The sequence below is a fragment of the Neoarius graeffei genome, chromosome 2, assembly GCF_027579695.1.
Source record: "Neoarius graeffei isolate fNeoGra1 chromosome 2, fNeoGra1.pri, whole genome shotgun sequence".
NCBI lineage: Eukaryota > Metazoa > Chordata > Actinopteri > Siluriformes > Ariidae > Neoarius > Neoarius graeffei.
Window position 1 is genome coordinate 601,909 of NC_083570.1, and position 19,502 is coordinate 621,410.

Consider the following 19,502-nt stretch of genomic DNA (forward strand, 5'->3'; position numbering starts at 1 on the left):
AGGAAGAAGTGGTTGAACTTGAACATGAGCGGAGATGGGGAAGTGTAAGTTTAGTAACAAGTGGCTTGAGGAGCCAAAATACAAAAGTTGGCTAACAACAGCAACTTCAGAATATGAAGTGAGATGTAAGGTATGTCGGAAAGACATCAAGTTAACAACAATGGGCTGTAAAGCCCTTGACGCTCACTCGAAAGGGGAAAAGCATATGCGCTATGCTGCTAGTCGGGCAACAACAGTCCCCATGCCAATGTTCGCCTCTACGGTCACAAAAAGTGCAACGCCAGCTTTAGCGTCTCCGGGTCCCAGCACAAGTGCTTCCGCGGCATTCGCCCCAACCGCTACGCTGAAGGCAGAAATACTGTGGGTTCTGCAGAAGATGCACTTACTTATTAAAAAAAATGCTCTGAACTTAACCTAGAGTGTGCTTTTTTTTTTTACTGTACGTATTTGTTCCGCGGTAGTGGTCTTATTTTTTATACTCAGTGGTCTTAAAAAGTATTATTTTTGCTGGTCAGAAATGTGCAGAGACCCTGTCCTCCTTCTTGTGTAGATCTGATCGGGAACATGTTCCAGGGACTGACTGTGCTCCAGGACTCGCTGTTCAACACCACACACATGAACGTTGCTGAGGAAGACCACTTCGGAAGGAATTACAGAACCCCTGGTGTGTGTGTGTGTTTACTGAAGAACTGGATTTTATGCACCTTGATTGATTCATGTGCTGTACTAACACTTTGACGTATTAATCTGGTGCGTGTGAAGGGTTTGCGTCCTCATTGAAGGCTTCATCCTCAGCAGCATTCGAGATTTATCAGGATGAAAACGGCAAGAATAGAAGGTAAATATGAAGAAAAGAAAGAGGGGGGGAATTAAAGGAATAGACAAAAGGAGAAAAACCAAAGAAATATAAAAAGATGGGGACTTGAAAAGAGAGAGAGCAATTTTGTGTGTGTGTGTGACAGTGTGGATCCGCAGATGGTGGTGGTGAAGCCCAAACCTGCAGCACTGCGTGCCCTTATGGACATCCCCGTCTCTAAAGCTGCTGTGAGTGCTCAACTTAACTTTATTGTTAATTCTGCTTTATGCACAGGATTGAAATATTGTTTCTCCAGGACCCTCGGTGTACAGTAAATACAAATACACAAGTATTTTAAAAAAAAAAAGTCTCACACATGCATATTTTTATATACGAATATAAAAAGGCGCACACACACACACGGGGCAGATTCTACCGTAACTGGATCCATTAACCGCTTGCCCACAAAATAAATTTTTCTTGTCCTTTTTTAGGTGAGGTAATATTTTCAAGATTGAAAAATACACTGAGTATATCAATAAAATATATTTTTAAAGAATAAAGTTCCATTTCTTTGACATGGGTCAGTCCATGAAATGGGGTTACCAAAATGTGACCTAGAGGGAGTCACTTAAAACAATTTACAACTGAAAACAACTTTTGTTTCCATGAAGCATTGACCATATAAGAAAATATAAGAGAGTTGTTAAGATAACTCCTGCTCTACAATGTATGATAAAATCCATAAATATTTACCCGGTTGCTAATGTAACAAGGACACGAACAAGCTTTTAAAAATAAAGGAAAAATATTGATAGTCAATTTTTTGCTTTTATTTGCTTACTTTAAACATTAACACTGAATAAGAATTCATTAGAAATATTAGTTCAACATCATAAACACTGAAAATATGAAATACCAGTATTTCACAAACTTCATGAAATTTCTTTAAGATTTGAACAATAACGGTCATTAACAGGAAACAGTTTCATCCTTGATAGCGACTAGAGCACGTGTTGTGGTGTGCGAGAAGTTCTCTCGCGTCAGTTCAGCTGACCTAGATTGAGTAAATAGGTCTCGCAGGTTGTGAACGAACCAGGAAGTGAGTGGACGCCAAGTTAGGATGTGAGAAAAAACATCGATAATTTCTTTTATTGCCGTTTGTTTAAATTTCTTTCTACCTACATCGTTTTATAGTATATTCTTCTTTATATTAAAAACATCAATCATGATTTCAACTCGTTTTATCATTTTTTATAAGCCTGGTTTCTAACGTAACACGGTAGGACATCACAATGTTACGTTCACAACCTATTTTTCGTGGATGAATTCGAAGCTAAATAGTTTATAGAACCTTCTTAACTTTATTATGCGAGTCTAAAACTAAATTGCAAGTACCATGAAACTAATTTTATTGAAATTCTCAAAGTAATGAAGGTTTATTTAAGCTCAAAGTCAGCAAATATTCCATGTCACAAAAAAACGTGTCGTCCATGTCCAGTCACAGGGAAGAAAACGTTTCACATTTCTTTATTTCAAAAGAAAACTTCATTTTTTTTATTTCTTCAAACAATATTTATGGATAATCTGCTAAATATTTCTTTAAATCATGGAAATTAAAGATGAAATGATTATGTAAACCCGGACCAATGAAAAGTAACATCGTTTCATGGACTGACCCATATCTGACAGACATGACTCCCATTTTAAAAATCCCTTTCATTATCCCTGGCTACGTTCACACTGCAGGCTGAAGTGACTCAAATCCGATCTTTTCGCCCATATGTGACCTGTATCCGATCTTTTATTGACAATATGAACGACACAGATCCGATTTTTTCAAATCCGACCCAGGCCGTTTGGATATGTGGTCCTAATTCCGATTCCTATCCGCTCTTTTCATATGCGACTTCAGTCTGAACCGCCAGGTCGCATTCATCCGACTTACACGTCATCAACAAGCCACAAACCTCACTATTCTGCGTTGAAGTAGGCGGCGGGTCTCTCAAAAAAAGTTACAACAACATGGCGCATAATCACGGGCGCAGATAGAGGGTGGAACGAGTCCCACCCAGATTTAAATTCACCTCGTTCGGTCCCCCCCACTTATAGGGAGGAAAAACCGTCTATGCTGTCTTTCTTTGCATAAGGCAAACCTCACGGAAAAATCAAAAGACTAATTACCATTCGGTTTATTGAGGTGCACGGCAGTGTATACATAGTTGCAACAATTCACATAAAACAAAACAAAGACTGATATTCGGTTGGTTGAGCTGCGCAGACTGCACAGGTTGCGAGCTCGAGCTTGGTTGCTATGGTTACTAACAAGTTTGACAGGCATATCGGGGTTGGGGTTGGTTTGCTGGCAGCTTTGTCCCCCCCAGTTCAAAAAACGTATCTGCGCCCCTGCGCATGACATCAATGCGAGGGACGCTTCGGGCTGTGAAGGTTCTGAATCTTCTCAATGGAAGGACGCAGAGGTTAGGGAGCTGATTTCCATTTGGGGGGATGCAGCTATTCAAGCTAGATTGGATGGGTCATACCGCAACCGGGCGGTTTTACTTCCGTAAACACTGGCCATGCTCACTGCGTGTGACGTCGTCGTATCCTGCAGTGCGCATGCGGAACACTTTTAGGTCGCTTTTCTTTCATGCTGAGGATCACATACAAGTCGCGTATTTTTGTTCATGTGAACGACCTCGCAAAAAAATCGGAATTGAGCATTAAGCCTTGCAGTGTGGACGTAGCGCCTGTTGCTATCGTCAGTGAATTTCTGTCAGATGACCTGACGATGGACTCAGCCGTTATGGATCTTTGGTAGTTATCGTGTGGAAGCAGGCTTTATCATTTTTGGGTGTCGACAGATAGAGTTGAAATAGATTAACAGCGGAAAAACTATTTCGCTCACGAGAGAAACCCGCAGTTATTTTTAAAAAATGCTATCGTCAGTCTGTCAGTCAAACGCACCTGACGAGAGCGAAATTCAAGCCCTCGCCACGCACATGTTGACTGACGCAAAGAGGAAATTCTACTGCGCGTGAGTTTTGTGACGGCAGACATTTACTTCCGGGCAAGACTTCTGACAGCTAGAGTTCATCAAATAAATCAAGGTAAGATTAGACATTTTTGACGATAGAAACATTGAGAATATATTTGTGCGTTCATATTTAAAGTTTTCTGGAGGAAAACTATCGTGAGTTGAGATAAATCAGAGCCGCTTGCGACCCTTTCAGCCGACAGGCCGTTTCAATGTTATTTCCCCGCGGAAGTGACGCAGTCGTGTCTATCGTCACTGTTCTGACAATTGTTATTTCAATTTTGAAAATAAATTTTATTTCAATGTTTGGTTCTAGTGATGAGGGATTTAATATTATTACTAAATTTGTCAGATTAATAATGTAAGAAACAGTTTTGTTGCTGTTGTCATCTAGAGTGTCTGTCAGAATATGATGGTAGACGTTTGTCAGGTTTTGATGATAGAAACCAATGTGTTTCTATTGTCATTTAGCATGTCGGTCATATCAGGCTTTTATTAATTAGTTACCACGACTACTGTCCTAAAATTTACTGTGAATGTCCAAGACCCCAAATGCTACTAGAAAAACTTAATAGAATGATCAAAATAATCAATTCAGCAATTTAAGGAGATGGGACTTAACTGGCCTCTGTTATGGTAGAATCTGCCCCAAGCAGAAATGGTGCAGACGGATATGGGAGAATCTACAATGTGCAAATACCTGTAAGGTTCCATTTACAGGTTGATGTCCTTTTTTTGTAAGTAGTAGTAAAGTGACAAGTGGCTGATTTTATTTAACAAGTCTACCGATGAATTGCAGTAACACGGAGTTATTTGGAGGTGTGACAGCATGGTGTATGAAGCTGTTTCAGTCTGATGGAGCGAGAAGGCAAGGGGACTGAAGGGTGGGTGGGGTCACTCGCAGTGCTGGATGGGTGTTGTAGATGTCCAGGAGGGGGACGATGAGGCGCCAGTGATCATCTCGGCGATTGGCAGCTCCTGAACCACACAGTGATGCAGCTGGTCCGAATGCTCTCAGCGGTGCCGCAGTAGAAAGTGTGCATGATTGGTGTCGGGGCTCCAGCTCTCTTCAGCTTCCAGAGGAAATGGAGGTGCTGCTGGGCTTTCCTGGCCAGTGAGACAGTGGTGTTCTTCCAGGAGAGGTCCTCTGTGACGTGCACCTCCAGGAATTTGGTACTGCTCACCTGTTCCACAGCAGCTCCATTGATGGGTGTGGGCCTTCTGGAAGTTGATAAAATCTCTCAGGGTTTTTTTTGTCATCCCCTCCCCCACATGTAGGGAGAGATTGTTGTTCATGCACCATGTGGCCAGTTGGGTCGCCTCACTTCTATAATTGGCTTTGCTATTGTTGCTAATGAGACCCACCACAGTCAGCAGATTTGAAGAAGTGTCTGGAGCTGTATGTTGGAATACAGTAATGGGTCAACAAGGTGAACAGCACGGGACTGAGCACACACCCTCTCGGAGAGAAAGTCCAGCAACCAATTACAGAGCGAGGTGTTCAGGTCCAGTTTCCCAGTCAGCTGTTGAGGGATGATGATGATTGTATTAAAAGCTGAACTGAAGCCTGTGAACTGCATCTTCACATGTGAGTATTGTGTCCAGTTGGGGGAGGGCAGAGGAGATTGCGCCATCAGTGGACCAGTTGGGCCGATATGCAAACCGAAAGGGGTCCAGGGTTGGAGGAAGGGTGGGGTGGGGTGTTTTGCTTAATAGGTTGCATCACTAGCCTTTCAAAGCCCTTCATGGTCATGGGGTCAGTACAACAGAGCAGTAGTCACTGAAGCAGGATGGGGAGAAGTTCTTGGGTACAGGTATGATGGTGGTGGTTTTTGAAGCGTCTGTGGACAACAGCCTGACTCAAGGAGATGTTAGAAACATCTGAGGACATCCTTCAGCACCCGACCCGCTGCCTTGTGGATATTGGTCTTGCCGAGCGTATTCTTCATGCTAGTTGGGGAAAAACTTGGTGTTCCTGCACTGTTCTAATACACACTCATTGACTTTCCCTCATTGTTTGGAAGTGCGTATGAGCTATGATTAGAGGGAGGGGTTGGCTGTGAGAAGTGTAGCTGAAGGCTTGGAGAGGTTTGCGCGCACACGTGTCCCACCACTAGGTGGCTTAAACTGAGGGGAACTACTGATGACGGTTCCAGCACAGCCCTGTGTGTTTGATATGTTTCTCTTACCCCTCCCCCTTTAGGTCAGTTCCCTTGGGGTGGAGTCTCTTACGGATGACAGCACAATCTGGGGTTCTGGACACACCCCCATGGCCTCCTTCCCCAATCAAACGCAAGACTTTGCTCTCTCTGCCCACTTAGTGTCCACACCACTCCATCCCGCTACACTGTACTCCAGGGAGACACAGGACAGTCAAGGTACACACACACAGTAACATGTATTAAGTGTTATATTTATCAGTGAAAATGCGTTGGGTTTAAAAACGCATTTTCTGTGTTTTAGTGGAAAGTGGAGCAGTGGAAAACCCGTACCTGCGCCAGCCTGCCAAACTGAGGTACTGCTGCTGAACTTCTGAAATATAAAGGGGATTAAACAGGTGTTCAGTGATTAGCATACTGCGGCTGAACGCTAATTAATGTGTTGAGTATTACATTACGGTACATTTCTATAAATCACATCTTGTGATGTTTAGAGATTTCTAGATAAAAACACTGACGTGTGTAGGATTCCCCCCTCCCCCCTTCTCTGAAACGCCTCGCTAAACTACTCCGCTCATTGACTTGCACTGTTACCCCTTTTCCACCAAAGCAGTTCCAGGGCTGGTTCGGGGCCAGTGCTTAGTTTGGAACCGGGTTTTCTGTTTCCACTGGCAAAGAACTGGCTCTGGGGCCAGAAAAACCGGTTCCAGGCTAGCACCAACTCTCTGCTGGGCCAGATGAAAGAACCGCTTACGTCAGCGGCGGGGCGGAGTTGTTAAGAGCAACAACAATCGCAAGACTGCGAAAGATCGCCATTTTTAAGCGGCGAGAAGCAGCAGCTGTACAAACACGAAGTCATCCATTATTATTGTTGTTGCTGCTGCTTCTTCTCCGTTACCCCTTTTCCACCAAATCAGTTCCAGGGCTGGTTTGGGGCCGGTGCTGGTTCACAACTCGTTCAACTTGCGAGCCAGCTGAGAACCAGTTTGCTTTTCCATAGCTCGGGGTGCTAAGGGAAGACACGTCATTACGTCGCTACGTTTGCATAAACCTTGGCGCGAATATCGAAGCAAAAACAACGCGGAAGAAGCAGCAGCAGCAACAACAATAATAATGGATGACTTCGCGTTTGTACAGCTGCGGCTTCTCGTCGCTTAAAAATGGCGATCTTTCGCGATCTTGTTATTGTTGTCGGTCTTAACAACTCCGCCCCGCCGCTGATGTAAGCGGTTCTTTCCTCTGGCCCAGCAGAGAGTTGGTGCTAGCCTGGAACCGGTTTTTCTGGCCCCAGAGCCAGTTCTTTGCCAGTGGAAACAGAAAACCTGGTTCCAAACTAAGCACTGGGCCCGAACCAGCCCTGGAACTGCTTTGGTGGAAAAGGGGTATTTGTCACCTAGTGAAGTTAGCTCCAAGTTGAAAACGAAATGCATTTTTATGGTGTGATTTAAAAAAAAAAAAAAAAATCGAGCCAGTCCCATCACACGCGCACATCAACTCATTCACCGAACCCTTGTGTGCCCTTCCAGCCCGATTTTGGAGCAGAGTCCCCCTGAGGAGAAGCAGTGTGGAGATGCTGGGTTTACTCCGAGAGCTCAGGGAACGATCATGGGAGAGTCTGTAAGTCTGCAGGGACACGCCCACTCTCTGACACAACACAGTCAGAACAACACCACCATCAGCAGGCAGGCCTTGGCACCGCTCCATGTGTTCGCTCCACTCACCTTCCCTGATCAGAGCATCTCTCCTACTGAGGACATCAGAGCCACAACCAAACCCAGCTGGAGCATCTACCAGGGTCCAGACGAGCCCCAGTCAGATGGGGAGAGCAAAAAAAGTCAAGTTGGCTCGGTTAAAGATTGTAACTCAAACAGAGAGCTCAACTCGAGGAGCCTGGACTTGGCGAGGGAACGTAGACCAGACCAGGCCGACTCAAACGAAAAACTAAACTTGACTAGTCTTCAGCACAAGTCGGACCAGTTTAACTGGAGCAGCCTGTCCTCGCTGAGAGAGGAGTCCAAGTCAAATACCGTGCAGTGCAACTCAAACACAGAACTCAACTCAAGCAGGCTGTCCAAACCGGAACCGGTTCACTGTAACTCAAATACAGAGCTCAACTCTCACAGTTGGAACCCTGTTAGAGAGGCTTTTCCAGACCAACTCAACTCAAATGAAGAGTTCAACTCAAGCCAACTTGGAGAACTCAAACCTGAGAAGATGAACTCCAGCAGCCTGAACATCTTCCAGGAGGTTAATTCAAACCACTCCCAGCTATCGGATGTGGAAGAAGCTGATGTTCTCCTCCCTGAGAGGTCCTTCAACCTCTGCAAGTCTGCAAGTCTGCTTTCAGAGAACCCCCAGATCCACCAGCAGAAATCCTTCAAGGATCCACAAAGCCTAGATCCAGCATTGTGGGCGAACCAGGACGTTCCCATGAGTCCAGAACCTGCTGGCTGGCTTCAGGTGGAGAGTCCAGTCCAGCCTGCAGAACCTGATCTGGATGTGATGGTGGAGTCTGTCACTCAGGCCTCCAGACCTGGCTGGAATGTCCACTCAGACCAGCACCTCTCTGGAATTCTGCTCTCTGAAAGATCATTTAACAGACGCAAATCTGAGAAAAGACTCTTCCTGAGTTTAAGCGCTGCAGAGAAATCGGTCTGTGCGAGTCCAAGTAGAGGCTCAGACCTAATCCAGGATGTTCCCATGAGTCCAGCTGTGGAACCAGGACAGAACTGGATCTGCTCAGGGAGTCCCATACGGGAGGCGGAGGCGAATCTGGACGTGGTGATGATGACGCCACAGCAGTACAGTAAAACACGCCCAGTGGGGAACGGACTAGAAATATCCCAAAAACTAAACTGTGATGATGTTCCCATGAGTCCCACACAGCCGTCTACTCCGCCCACATCCTCAGGTATTGCTCTCGCTGAGAATCGCACGGTGTGTGTGTGAGAGAGATGGTTTTCTCGTCTTTGTATATCTCGTTACTCATTACTACATTTTAAGTGCAAAGTCAAGAAATTTCTAGTGTAGGTGCATTTGGGTAATTGAGTGATCAATCTCATTAAATCTGAAGGTTAATAATTAAATTGAATCAGTCTCATATCATTACATCACTCATGGAATCAGTCTCATAAATTAATACCATTAATTGTGGTGCTTAATAATAAATAATAAATTCCCAAACGGCTAAATTATGGTATTTTCCAAATTATGATCACTTATCATATTACATAAATTATATGCACCTTTTTGAATTCTTTGGGAGATTGTGTGACTTCGGAAATATTGGAACACAAATAAAACACAGTTTCAATAATAAATGAATTTATTATAACAAAGATAAAAATGGATAATAGCAGATTGAAATATATACAAACAGTGAGGTGTGGGTGTATGAGAGGCCTTGTGTGGGTGTGGCCTAAGACAAAAGAATTAGCTTTGTGTAGCTAACTAAGATATGTGTTGGTAAGGCCTGGTGACCACGTATGCGGGTAGGCCTAGATTAACCTCGTGTGGCTAAGCTAAGACAAAGGGAAGCTGGCTAAGGTGTGTTTGTGAGTGGCCACGTGGCCTGAACAAAGAGCTAGCCTGTGGATTGCTAGCTGAGGTGTGGTTGACCACGTGGTAAGGCCTAGATTAGCTTTGTGTTGCTAATGTGTGCTTGTGTGTGGCCTGTGAAAGGCCCTATGGCCTAACCAAGGTGTGGTTGAGTGTGGGGGGAGGACCGCCACGTGTTAAGGCCTAGTGTTCCCTTGAGACAGTACAATTAGCCCTGGAGGCTAATGAAACAAAAGGATTAGCCATAGGCTAATTTCACTAGCTTATAACAATACTGAATCCACTGAAATCTTGATGCGGTCAAGATGTATAATAAGAGAATTAAATATGTTAGTAGGAATAAAGAGGAGCATGCACAGCCTATCTATTAAAACAATTGAGAGAACATAGAACAAAATAAATCAATTCAACACGCTGCGTGTTTACAGTGTAACAAATAAACAGTTTCCTGAGTTTAAATTCACACTACTTCAATAAAAGCTAAATTCGTAAGGCTAGCTTTAATTATGCCCAGAAATGCCAAGTCTTACTTCTGTATTTCGCTTCTACGCGAGATTATGAGATGTCCCGAGACTTTGGAGTTTTTCACCGTTGTGAAGATCTCCGTGAAGCACAGGGAATTACTCGGAGAGGCTGAGTTTCACAGGAGCCCGTGGAGCACGTCTGTGGAAAGCAGAGAATTCTTGATCCGGCGCTTCGTGGTCGCTCGTGATGAAAAGAAAGTCTCTGATTAAATACTGTGCACAGCTTTTGAGTTAAAAAGGATTCAATCGCTTCTTCACTTTAAAATAACTGCCTGGTTGCAGTGTTGTACGTACTTATAAGGAACAAATGAAAAACCGGTTGTAAACTCAAGCTGAGTTTAAAATTGCGCGATCTTGGAGTCTACCGTGGCCAAAGGTAAACAAAGAAAAGCGCGAAACACTGATTCTTGCAAGAAAGAAAGAAAAGAAAAGACGTCTTTTTGGGTTTGCTCGCGGAGCGAGCGATTCCTCCTTGTGTCCGTGTTGAATCACGGCGCCAAAAGAGGCGGAGCTAGGAATTCCCGGGTTTCTTATGCCTTCATGTAGGATGTGACGTGGGTGATCCCACCCCGGCGTGACGCAGGTCAGCGCGGAAGTGGGCTGATGGGAAATGTAGTTTCTTAAAGAGACGGACTGAATGTACCTACACTAGAAAACATTTTAGACTTTCACTTGACAGTGTTTGGTTACGTAACTAGCATTCAGACTCGTTTAGCTTGTTAGCGGTCAGTTAGAACATGTTCTGTTGATCATCCAGGGTGTGTGTGTGGTGCAAGTTTGTCATGTCCAGTGATTAGGGGCATGCTAAACATGTGTGTACGCTAAATAATTTTCTCTTTTCTTTTCCGTGTGCGCACATGTAGTGATGATCTCTGACCCGTGGGATGATGATGTGATCGCGTCTCTCCTCGGTGGGTTGAGCACTCCTCTGTCCTCATACTCCAACCTGAGCACTTGGTCATGCTGTATTCCCTCCATCACCCCCAAACTCACTGTACAGATGGGTGAGAACACACACACACACACACACACACACACACACACACACGCACGCCTTACTTCCTCTGCTGCATATAAATACAAGATAATCTCCTGGTTGGTGTTTACGCTGCTGTAACGTGCAGGATGAGATTTTTCTGCTTTTTTGGACTCAAAAATGCTATTTTTTACATTACTGCAAATCCACTGAGAATGTTTTGATTTACGGGGGGGGGTTCATTTATCCCGGTGACTGAGACGGAACTTATCAGTCGATAGATGTAGACCAGTGTTTACATTTCTATTCGAATGCCTCCATTTTGATTCCCACACAATCTCGTTTAACGACAGCTTGTATGTGAAGTAAAACTTATCTGCTTTATGATTGGTCAAAACATTGACGTTAAGGATACAACAGCCAACCAACATTCATCATAGTGAAAACTTTCCCGCGTTTTCACTGTGACTTGCAAATTTGCTTGTGTTGTACATTTAGATAGTTATTGTGTTCTTAATATGTTTAAACATCAAAATGCGGAATACGATTGAAAAGCGAGATGAAGCGAAGGTGCGTGGAATAGATGCGCGTGTGAAGAATAAGTTCGGATGGGACTGGTTGGATAATAAAGTTACGCTAGCCCCGGTAGATAGCAAGCATGGATCGGTGTCGGTAACCATTGGTGAATTTGTGAAGAAACTCGATGTTCCGAGTAGGGATGGCGAAAACTCAAAAAAATCTTGACCGACCACCGAGCCTCATTAGCCGGTTAAAGTCGGTTAACCTACGAGTTTAAACAGGGATGCAATCGGCGCGCCTTTTTCACGGCTCATGCAAAGCCGTTTTTTTTTTTTTTGGGGGGGGGGGCGTTGGAGTGTCTGAATAATTTCATCAGAGTAAATTCTGTATTAAAATTACTACATAAGCAAATGCCGTTACAGTCCATGAAAAAGCCGTGAAAAAGTCGGCATCTGCGCCTTTAGTTTGTGTGGAGAGATATGATCTGCAATGACGTGCATTGTTGGCTACAGAGCGAAACATACTTTCAGAATGCACTGGCCAAGGCAGGACTAATGGCCCTTTTCCACTACCCTTTTTCAGCTCACTTCAGCCCGACACGGCTCGCGTTTCGACTACCAAAAAACAGCACGACTCGGCTCGCTTCAGCCCTGCTTAGCACCCAAAACTCGGACGGTTTTGGAGTGGGGCTGAAGCGAGCCAAAGCGAGCCGAGTGAGGCTGGGGGCGTGAGCAGACACTCCCCTGTGCACTGATTGGTGAGGAGGAGTGTCCTCACATGCCCACACACGCCCCGCGAGCGCGCTGGGATCTGTAAACACCGCAAACCCGGAAGGAGAAGAATTACGGATTACAAGAATTTCTGAAGCCTTATGCGCCTCGCCTCATCTATACGCTCTTGCCAGTATCTGTTGGCGTTGTCGGTGACAACAAGCCACAGCACCAAGACCAGCAACACTAACGACTCCATGTCCTCCATGTTTATTGTTTACTCTCCGGGTCGTGAGACTACCGTTTAAAAGCTCACTGATGTCATTGTTTGCGCTGCTTAACGACATCACGTGACGTCCACCCACTTTCGCTAACTCCACCCAATGTGTCCACCCACTTCCAGCCAGCGCGGTTGTAGTCGAAATGCAACTCCAACAGCCCCGCTCAGCTCGACTCAGCACGGCATGGCTCAGCCCGACTCAGCCGCGTTTGTAGTGGAAAAGCGGCATAAACTCCATGTGCCTTCTAATAATAATTTTTAAAAAAAACAGAATAGTAATTTGTAAGCTAAAAAGCCTGTGTCTACACTTTTTTTCTTTCGCCGAGTGGCAGCTGTGTTCAACTGGGGCGGGACATGACTGAGTGGGTGTTTCTGATTTGTCAGCTGTCTTTAACTGGGGCGGGAGGGCGGGACATGACTGAATGGGTGTTTCTGATTTGTCAGCTGTCTTTAACTGGGGCGGGACATGACTGAATGGGTGTTTCTGATTTGTCAGCTGTCTTTAACTGGGGCGGGACATGACTGAATGGGTGTTTCTGATTTGTCAGCTGTCTTTAACTGGGGCGGGACATGACTGAATGGGTGTTTCTGATTTGTCAGCTGTCTTTAACTGGGGCGGGACATGACTGAATGGGTGTTTCTGATTCGTCAGCTGTCTTTAACTGGGGCGGGACATGACTGAATGGGTGTTTCTGATTTGTCAGCTGTCGTCCTTACACCGCATGGCACGCCCCAAGCGTTTACAACACAGAATTCCAGGTTCTCCGCTCCAAAATCAGCAGCTTCAAAACGATTGATTTTTTTTTTTTTTTTTCACTGACAACCAAAAAAAATTAACCGGTTGACGTTGATTCGGTCAACCACCGGTCAAACGGTCATCGGTTAACATCGCTAGTTCCCAGTAAAGTTCTTTGTACAGTGTGTGATAATGTAATATTTTACGGATCAAGAGGATTAAAGGCTCTACAGAGTCATGCCGGATCAGTGAAACACCGTAAGAAAACATATCAAGTGCTTTTAAACATACTTCAAGTTCAACTACACCTGCGGAGCCGGGCACGGGCAACCCACTGGCGACTGGTACTGCTGCAGTCACCACCACAGGCTCAGTTTCAACGACTTCATCCATGAAGTCCGTCGTGCCATCAACTGCGGCCCCCAGCCCCCCCGATACTTTTCAGATTTTTCTCTCAACATGCGCTCTCATCCCTCATCTCATCCATCAAATCTAAAACGCTGACCTTACAGTCAAGTGTTTACTAATCTGTAAAATCCAGATGACTGATACTCAAAGCAGACCTTTCAGAAGTGTGTGTGTGTGTGTGTGTTTTCCAGGTGCTGAGTGTTTGCGTGTGGACTGCGTTGTGGGTCAGGGAGCTTTCGCCACCGTTTATCAGGCCACTGACCTCAGCACCTCGCACAAACTCATCCTGAAGGTGAATCACTTAACCCTTTATATGCTTTAATGTGTACATCTTTATATTTATGCAGCAGGGGGTGATCACATGACCACTGGTTGGACTGGAAAGTCATGTGACTCATTGACACTGATTGATCTACAGGTGTGTTCAGAGAATATTGAAAGCAGCTCCTGTGTGTTACCTGCGCAGGTACAGAAGCCCTCAAACCCGTGGGAGTTCTACATTAACACTCAGCTGAACGCACGCGTGGAGCCCAGAGCTCGTCACCTGTACAACCAGCTGCACGCCGCTCACCTGTTCACCAACGGCAGCGTGTTAATCGGAGAGCTGCACAACTGTGGCACGCTGCTGGTGAGCAAACTCCTCACACTAGTGTTCACGTGATCTGCGCGGCTGTCGGTGTTCCTGTACACTCGGCATTCACGATGCCGTTTGTTTGTGTGTGTAGAACGTGGTAAACCTCTATAAGAGCCGCAGTGAGAAGGTGATGCCTCAGCCTCTCGTGCTGTATTTCGCTGTGTGTATCCTGGACATGGTGGAGCGATTACACGCCGCACGCATCATCCACGCTGACATCAAACCCGACAACTTCCTGCTGGGAGAGAGGTGTGTGTGTGTTTTAATAAACACAGAGGGAACTCCGTTCCTGATGATGATCAAGGCTCTGGTCTGTGTTGGAACATATGTATGTTCAACATGGGTGTGGTTTAGTCTGGGGGCGTGTTCTTCAGCACTGACCTACATGTACAGTGAAGGAAGGAATAAATGATGTGCGTGTTAGTGCAGTGTTCTGAGTGCGTGTGTGTCTGCAGGTTCCTGGACCTCAAGAACCTCAGTGAGGAGAACCTGGAGCACGGTTTGGTTCTGATTGATTTTGGTCAGAGTATTGATATGAACCTGTTCCCTGATGGAGCTCAGTTCACAGCCCACTGCATGACCTCTGGCTTCCAGTGCACGGAGATGCTCAGTGGACGGCCCTGGACGTATCAGGTACTGCAGCACACCTGGTTCTGACTCTAGTATACGATATGAGCTCGGAGTTGTCTCCACATTCAACGCTGAGGTGTGTGTGTGTGTGTGTGTGTGTCCCTGCAGACGGATTACTTCGGCGTGGCCGGCACTGTGTACTGCATGCTGTTCGGCTCGTACATGCAGGTGAGGAATGATGGAGGTGTGTGGAAGACCAGCGGAGTGTTTAAGAGGTCAGTGTGGTCTTCTGTTTATTATTATTATTACATAGTTAAACTTCTACTACAAATTCTACACTCACATTACAACCTTTTTTTTTAATCATCTGGGTTGTCTATAAAACCCCAGTGAACAGTGCACACGTCCCTACTAATTTAAAGTGCATATCACGGGTAAATTCAGGAGCAAGATCAATGTAATTCTCCTATTTTATATTAAACTTTGGTCAAATATCTAATATTTTGCACAATTTTTTTCACCTTGCGCAATACCAGAAAAATTCAATTGAAATCAAGCCATTTGAGGCGAATTGGTCCGAACTTGGCGTTTGGATTTCCCGGCAAACATCAATTTTCGTGACGTCGCGTGCGGGACGCCTCCCTCTGAATCCGACATCAGCGCTGGTTTGTTTATGAGGAAACGACCTGGTGGTTTTCTGCAAATTTCTTCAACGTTATCGCGTAATTATTAAAATAGTTAACAGATTATCGTAGGAGGGTGTAGCAGCACCAATCATGATGGGATTAGTACTCATCGTTTCCCAAAAGACCGGACAATGAGAGAAATGGGAGCGCTTCGTGCGAGGCACCCGGAAAAACTGGCAACATGCAACAGACCACAGCATCACATGCGGGGCTCGCTTCATAAAACCCAAAGACTTTGAGAACTATTTGCAGTGGGAAATGGGCGTCAAGAAGCAACTTGATCTGAAAAAAGACGCAGTTCCATCTGTTAGAACGCCCAAAGCAACACCGTCTCCATCTGTGTCAGCGTCACCAAAGGAGCCAGCCGTGTTCGTCTCCCCTGACAGAAGGCGAAGTGCCGCATCCACCGAGGCCCTCGAAGCCGAGGACCGAGCAGAGCCGAGAAAAAGACCAAGAAAATCGGCGATTCACAAGTCGACTGTTGCCAGGGTAAGAAATAAGAGAGACTATACTCTAAATGATGTGTTCCTGGGTTTGACAACACGAATGCGCTGGGCGATAATACACTTCCTTCACATGTCTCAAGGGATATACGGCGTGTCAGGGCTTGAGATCTTGGGACCTGTCAAACACATTAAATGTATATACAACCCTGCTTAGCAGATTCCACACGTGTAGCTTGTGAAATCTCTCTCCTACAGTAGCCAGTACTCTTCTAAATGAAGAAATATCTAAATACATAATAGTAATTAGAAAAAATATGATTTATGTAACAACAGATAGATGAGCAAAATCGCTAGCCGCTAAACTTGGTCTACACAGACTGTGTACTGAACCCATGCAGGGTCTCTCAGCCTCTGGCGGAGCCGCACGTGACGTCACCAATCTGGATCAATCTGGCTCCAGACTCCCTTGGGATTTTTCCAGACGCGTTTTATTTTATTTTTTTCTGCTGTAGACAGATGGCCTTGTGCAAAATTCCCCTTCTGGAGGAGTGTGTAAAGGGACATACTTTCATATAAAAAAACCCACTAAACTGGTCCAGGATGTGTTCTTTAAGTGCGCTGGTCCTACAATGCCACAGTCACCACAGTGAGTTTAGTTTTAATGGTGACGCAGCCATTCAGACTTCTGGACTAAACCCACTGAAATATACCATCAGTTCTGCTGTCCATTCTAGAACCTTCTAACTGCACTGAAGAACCATTGCTGTGGGGATTTTACAACCCCGATTCCAAAAAAGTTGGGACAAAGTACAAATTGTCAATAAAAACGGAATGCAATGATGTGGAAGTTTCAAAATTCCATATTTTATTCAGAATAGAACATAGAGGACATATCAAATGTTTAAACTGAGAAAATGTATCATTTAAAGAGAAAAATTAGGTGATTTTAAATTTCATGACAACACATCTCAAAAAAGTTGGGACAAGGCCATGTTTCCCACTGTGAGACATCCCCTTTTCTCTTTACAACAGTCTGTAAACGTCTGGGGACTGAGGAGACAAGTTGCTCAAGTTTAGGGAGAGGAATGTTAACCCATTCTTGTCTAATGTAGGATTCTAGTTGGTCTTTTTTGTCGTATCTTCCATGTTTTCTATGGGTGAAAGATCTGGACTGCAGGCTGGCCAGTTCAGTACCCGGACCCTTCTTCTACGCAGCCATGATGCTGTAATTGATGCAGTATGTGGTTTGGCATTGTCATGTTGGAAAATGCAAGGTCTTCCCTGAAAGAGACGTCGTCTGGATGGGAGCATATGTTGCTCTAGAACCTGGATATACCTTTCAGCACTGATGGGGTCTTTCCAGATGTGCAAGCTGCCCATGCCACACGCACTAATGCAACCCCATACCATCAGAGATGCAGGCTTCTGAACTGAGCGCTGATAACAACTCGGGTCGTCCTTCTCCTCTTTAGTCCGAATGACACGGCGTCCCTGATTTCCATAAAGAACTTCACATTTTGATTCGTCTGACCACAGAACAGTTTTCCACTTTGCCACAGTCCATTTTAAATGAGCCTTGGCCCAGAGAAGACGTCTGCGCTTCTGGATCGTGTTTAGATACTGCTTCTTCTTTGAACTATAGAGTTTTAGCTGGCAACGGCGGATGGCACGGTGAATTGTGTTCACAGATAATGTTCTCTGGAAATATTCCTGAGCCCATTTTGTGATTTCCAATCCAGAAGCATGCCTGTATGTGATGCAGTGCCGTCTAAGGGCCCGAAGATCACGGGCACCCGGTATGGTTTTCCGGCCTTGACCCTTACGCACAGAGAGTCTTCCAGATTCTCTGAATCTTTTGATGATATTATGCACTGTAGATGATGATATGTTCAAACTCTTTGCAATTTTACACTGTCGAACTCCTTTCTGATATTGCTCCACTATTTGTCGGCGCAGAATTAGGGGGATTGGTGATCCTCTTCCCATCTTTACTTCTGAGAGCCGCTGCCACTCCAAGATGCTCTTTTTATACCCAGTCATGTTAATGACCTATTGCCAATTGACCTAATGAGTTGCAATTTCGTCCTCCAGCTGTTCCTTTAACTTTTCCAGCCTCTTATTGCCCCTGTCCCAACTTTTTTGAGATGTGTTGCTGTCATGAAATTTCAAAATGTCTCACTTTTGACATTTGATATGTTGTCTATGTTCTATTGTGAATACAATATCAGTTTTTGAGATTTGTAAATTATTGCATTCTGTTTTTATTTACAATTTGTACTTTGTCCCAACTTTTTTGGAATCGGGGTTGTAGGATGTTTGTGTTGAAGACTCAAGAACCTTAAAAAAAAAAAAAAAAAAGGGTTCTAATGTGCACTGCTGTTGCTAGAACTGTCATGTATTGGTGTGTCTCTCGCAGGAACCCTCACAGTGATCTGTGGCAGGAGTTTTTCCACGTGTTGTTAAACGTTCCTGATTGCGCCTCCTTGCCATGTTTGCGTGTTCTGCGTGAGCGTCTGAGCGCCGCCCTGCAGGACAACTACAGCACCAAACTGCTCGGCCTCAAGAACCTCCTCGTCGTGCAGATCCTCGAGTCCAGAACCTCCCGCAGGTAGCATGGGGTTCTCCTTCACTCGTTCTACACTTTTTTTTGTCTTTTTTACTGAAGCTGTAAAAAATGTTTTTGTTTTTTTCCTCTAATAAAGGCAATAGTTTTGTCTTTTAAATGTTTGACCGCACCAATCATTCTACTGAATGTGAAGAAAGAAAGGAGGCGTGGCCTGTCAGTCTCAGGAGAGGAGGCGTGGCCTCTGGGAGTTCAGGCTGAGTGCGGTTCCTCTCTGACACAAGATGGTGTGGTTGAGCTGTGACGGCTCCTCCTGCATTCTGATTTAATAAAGATGAGAACAGAATCGGGTTTTTCGTCTCATTTCAAAATGTTTCACTGCTTTAATGAGATCGGAGTCCGAGCTTCAGATTGGACTTTTTGTTTTTTCTCTTTTTATAACCTGAAATGGTCCAGAGAGGAACTTTAATCATATCCAGAATACGTCTCTCTCTGTGTTGTGTATAAAAATCTCAGACCGGGTTCTCGTGTGTTCTGGTTCTAATGTTTCAGTGAGCCGCTCCTGATTAAAAGGCTACAGAATGAATCAGGAGTCGTTTGCATTTCATTCTGTTGCTTTTTTTTTTTTTTTCTTGTTGCCTGGATACAGCACCGAAAAACACACAAGTCTGATTTAAAATTCAGCACTTTGAAGATCTCAAGTAGCTTCCATCTGTCTAAAATGACACCTCTCACCTGTTGGTGGTCTTCTGCCCTCCATCATAACCCTAAATAATACTGAGAAAGATCAGAGAGGAGAACGGGAGGAGGAGGAGGTGAAGGAAAAGAGAGTAGGATCAAGAAGAGATGAGAAAGAGCCTCCTGTGTTCCTTCACCTTCTCCAGGCAGTGAAAATGAGGA

General features: G+C 44.9%; 1 protein-coding gene across 3 annotated transcripts in view; it reads left to right on the top strand.

Moving 5' to 3' along the window:
* bub1 (BUB1 mitotic checkpoint serine/threonine kinase) overlaps positions 1-18,948 on the top strand; it is a 34,811-nt gene extending 15,863 nt beyond the window's left edge. The window contains exons 13-26 of one of the 3 annotated variants that reach the window (XM_060913511.1): positions 551-664; positions 763-838; positions 963-1,044; positions 6,037-6,211; positions 6,297-6,348; positions 7,519-8,903; positions 10,938-11,078; positions 13,895-13,995; positions 14,122-14,331; positions 14,429-14,586; positions 14,793-14,970; positions 15,076-15,182; positions 18,456-18,647; positions 18,742-18,948. In XM_060913511.1, coding sequence (XP_060769494.1) covers positions 551-664; positions 763-838; positions 963-1,044; positions 6,037-6,211; positions 6,297-6,348; positions 7,519-8,903; positions 10,938-11,078; positions 13,895-13,995; positions 14,122-14,331; positions 14,429-14,586; positions 14,793-14,970; positions 15,076-15,182; positions 18,456-18,647; positions 18,742-18,748 — 2,978 coding nt within the window. In that variant the 3' untranslated portion in view covers positions 18,749-18,948. Of the gene's footprint in view, positions 1-550; positions 665-762; positions 839-962; positions 1,045-6,036; positions 6,212-6,296; positions 6,349-7,518; positions 8,904-10,937; positions 11,079-13,894; positions 13,996-14,121; positions 14,332-14,428; positions 14,587-14,792; positions 14,971-15,075; positions 15,183-18,455 lie in introns of all 3 variants that reach the window. The other 2 variants (XM_060913513.1, XM_060913512.1) reach the window with 2 other exon arrangements.
* Positions 18,949-19,502: the final 554 nt, after the last annotated feature.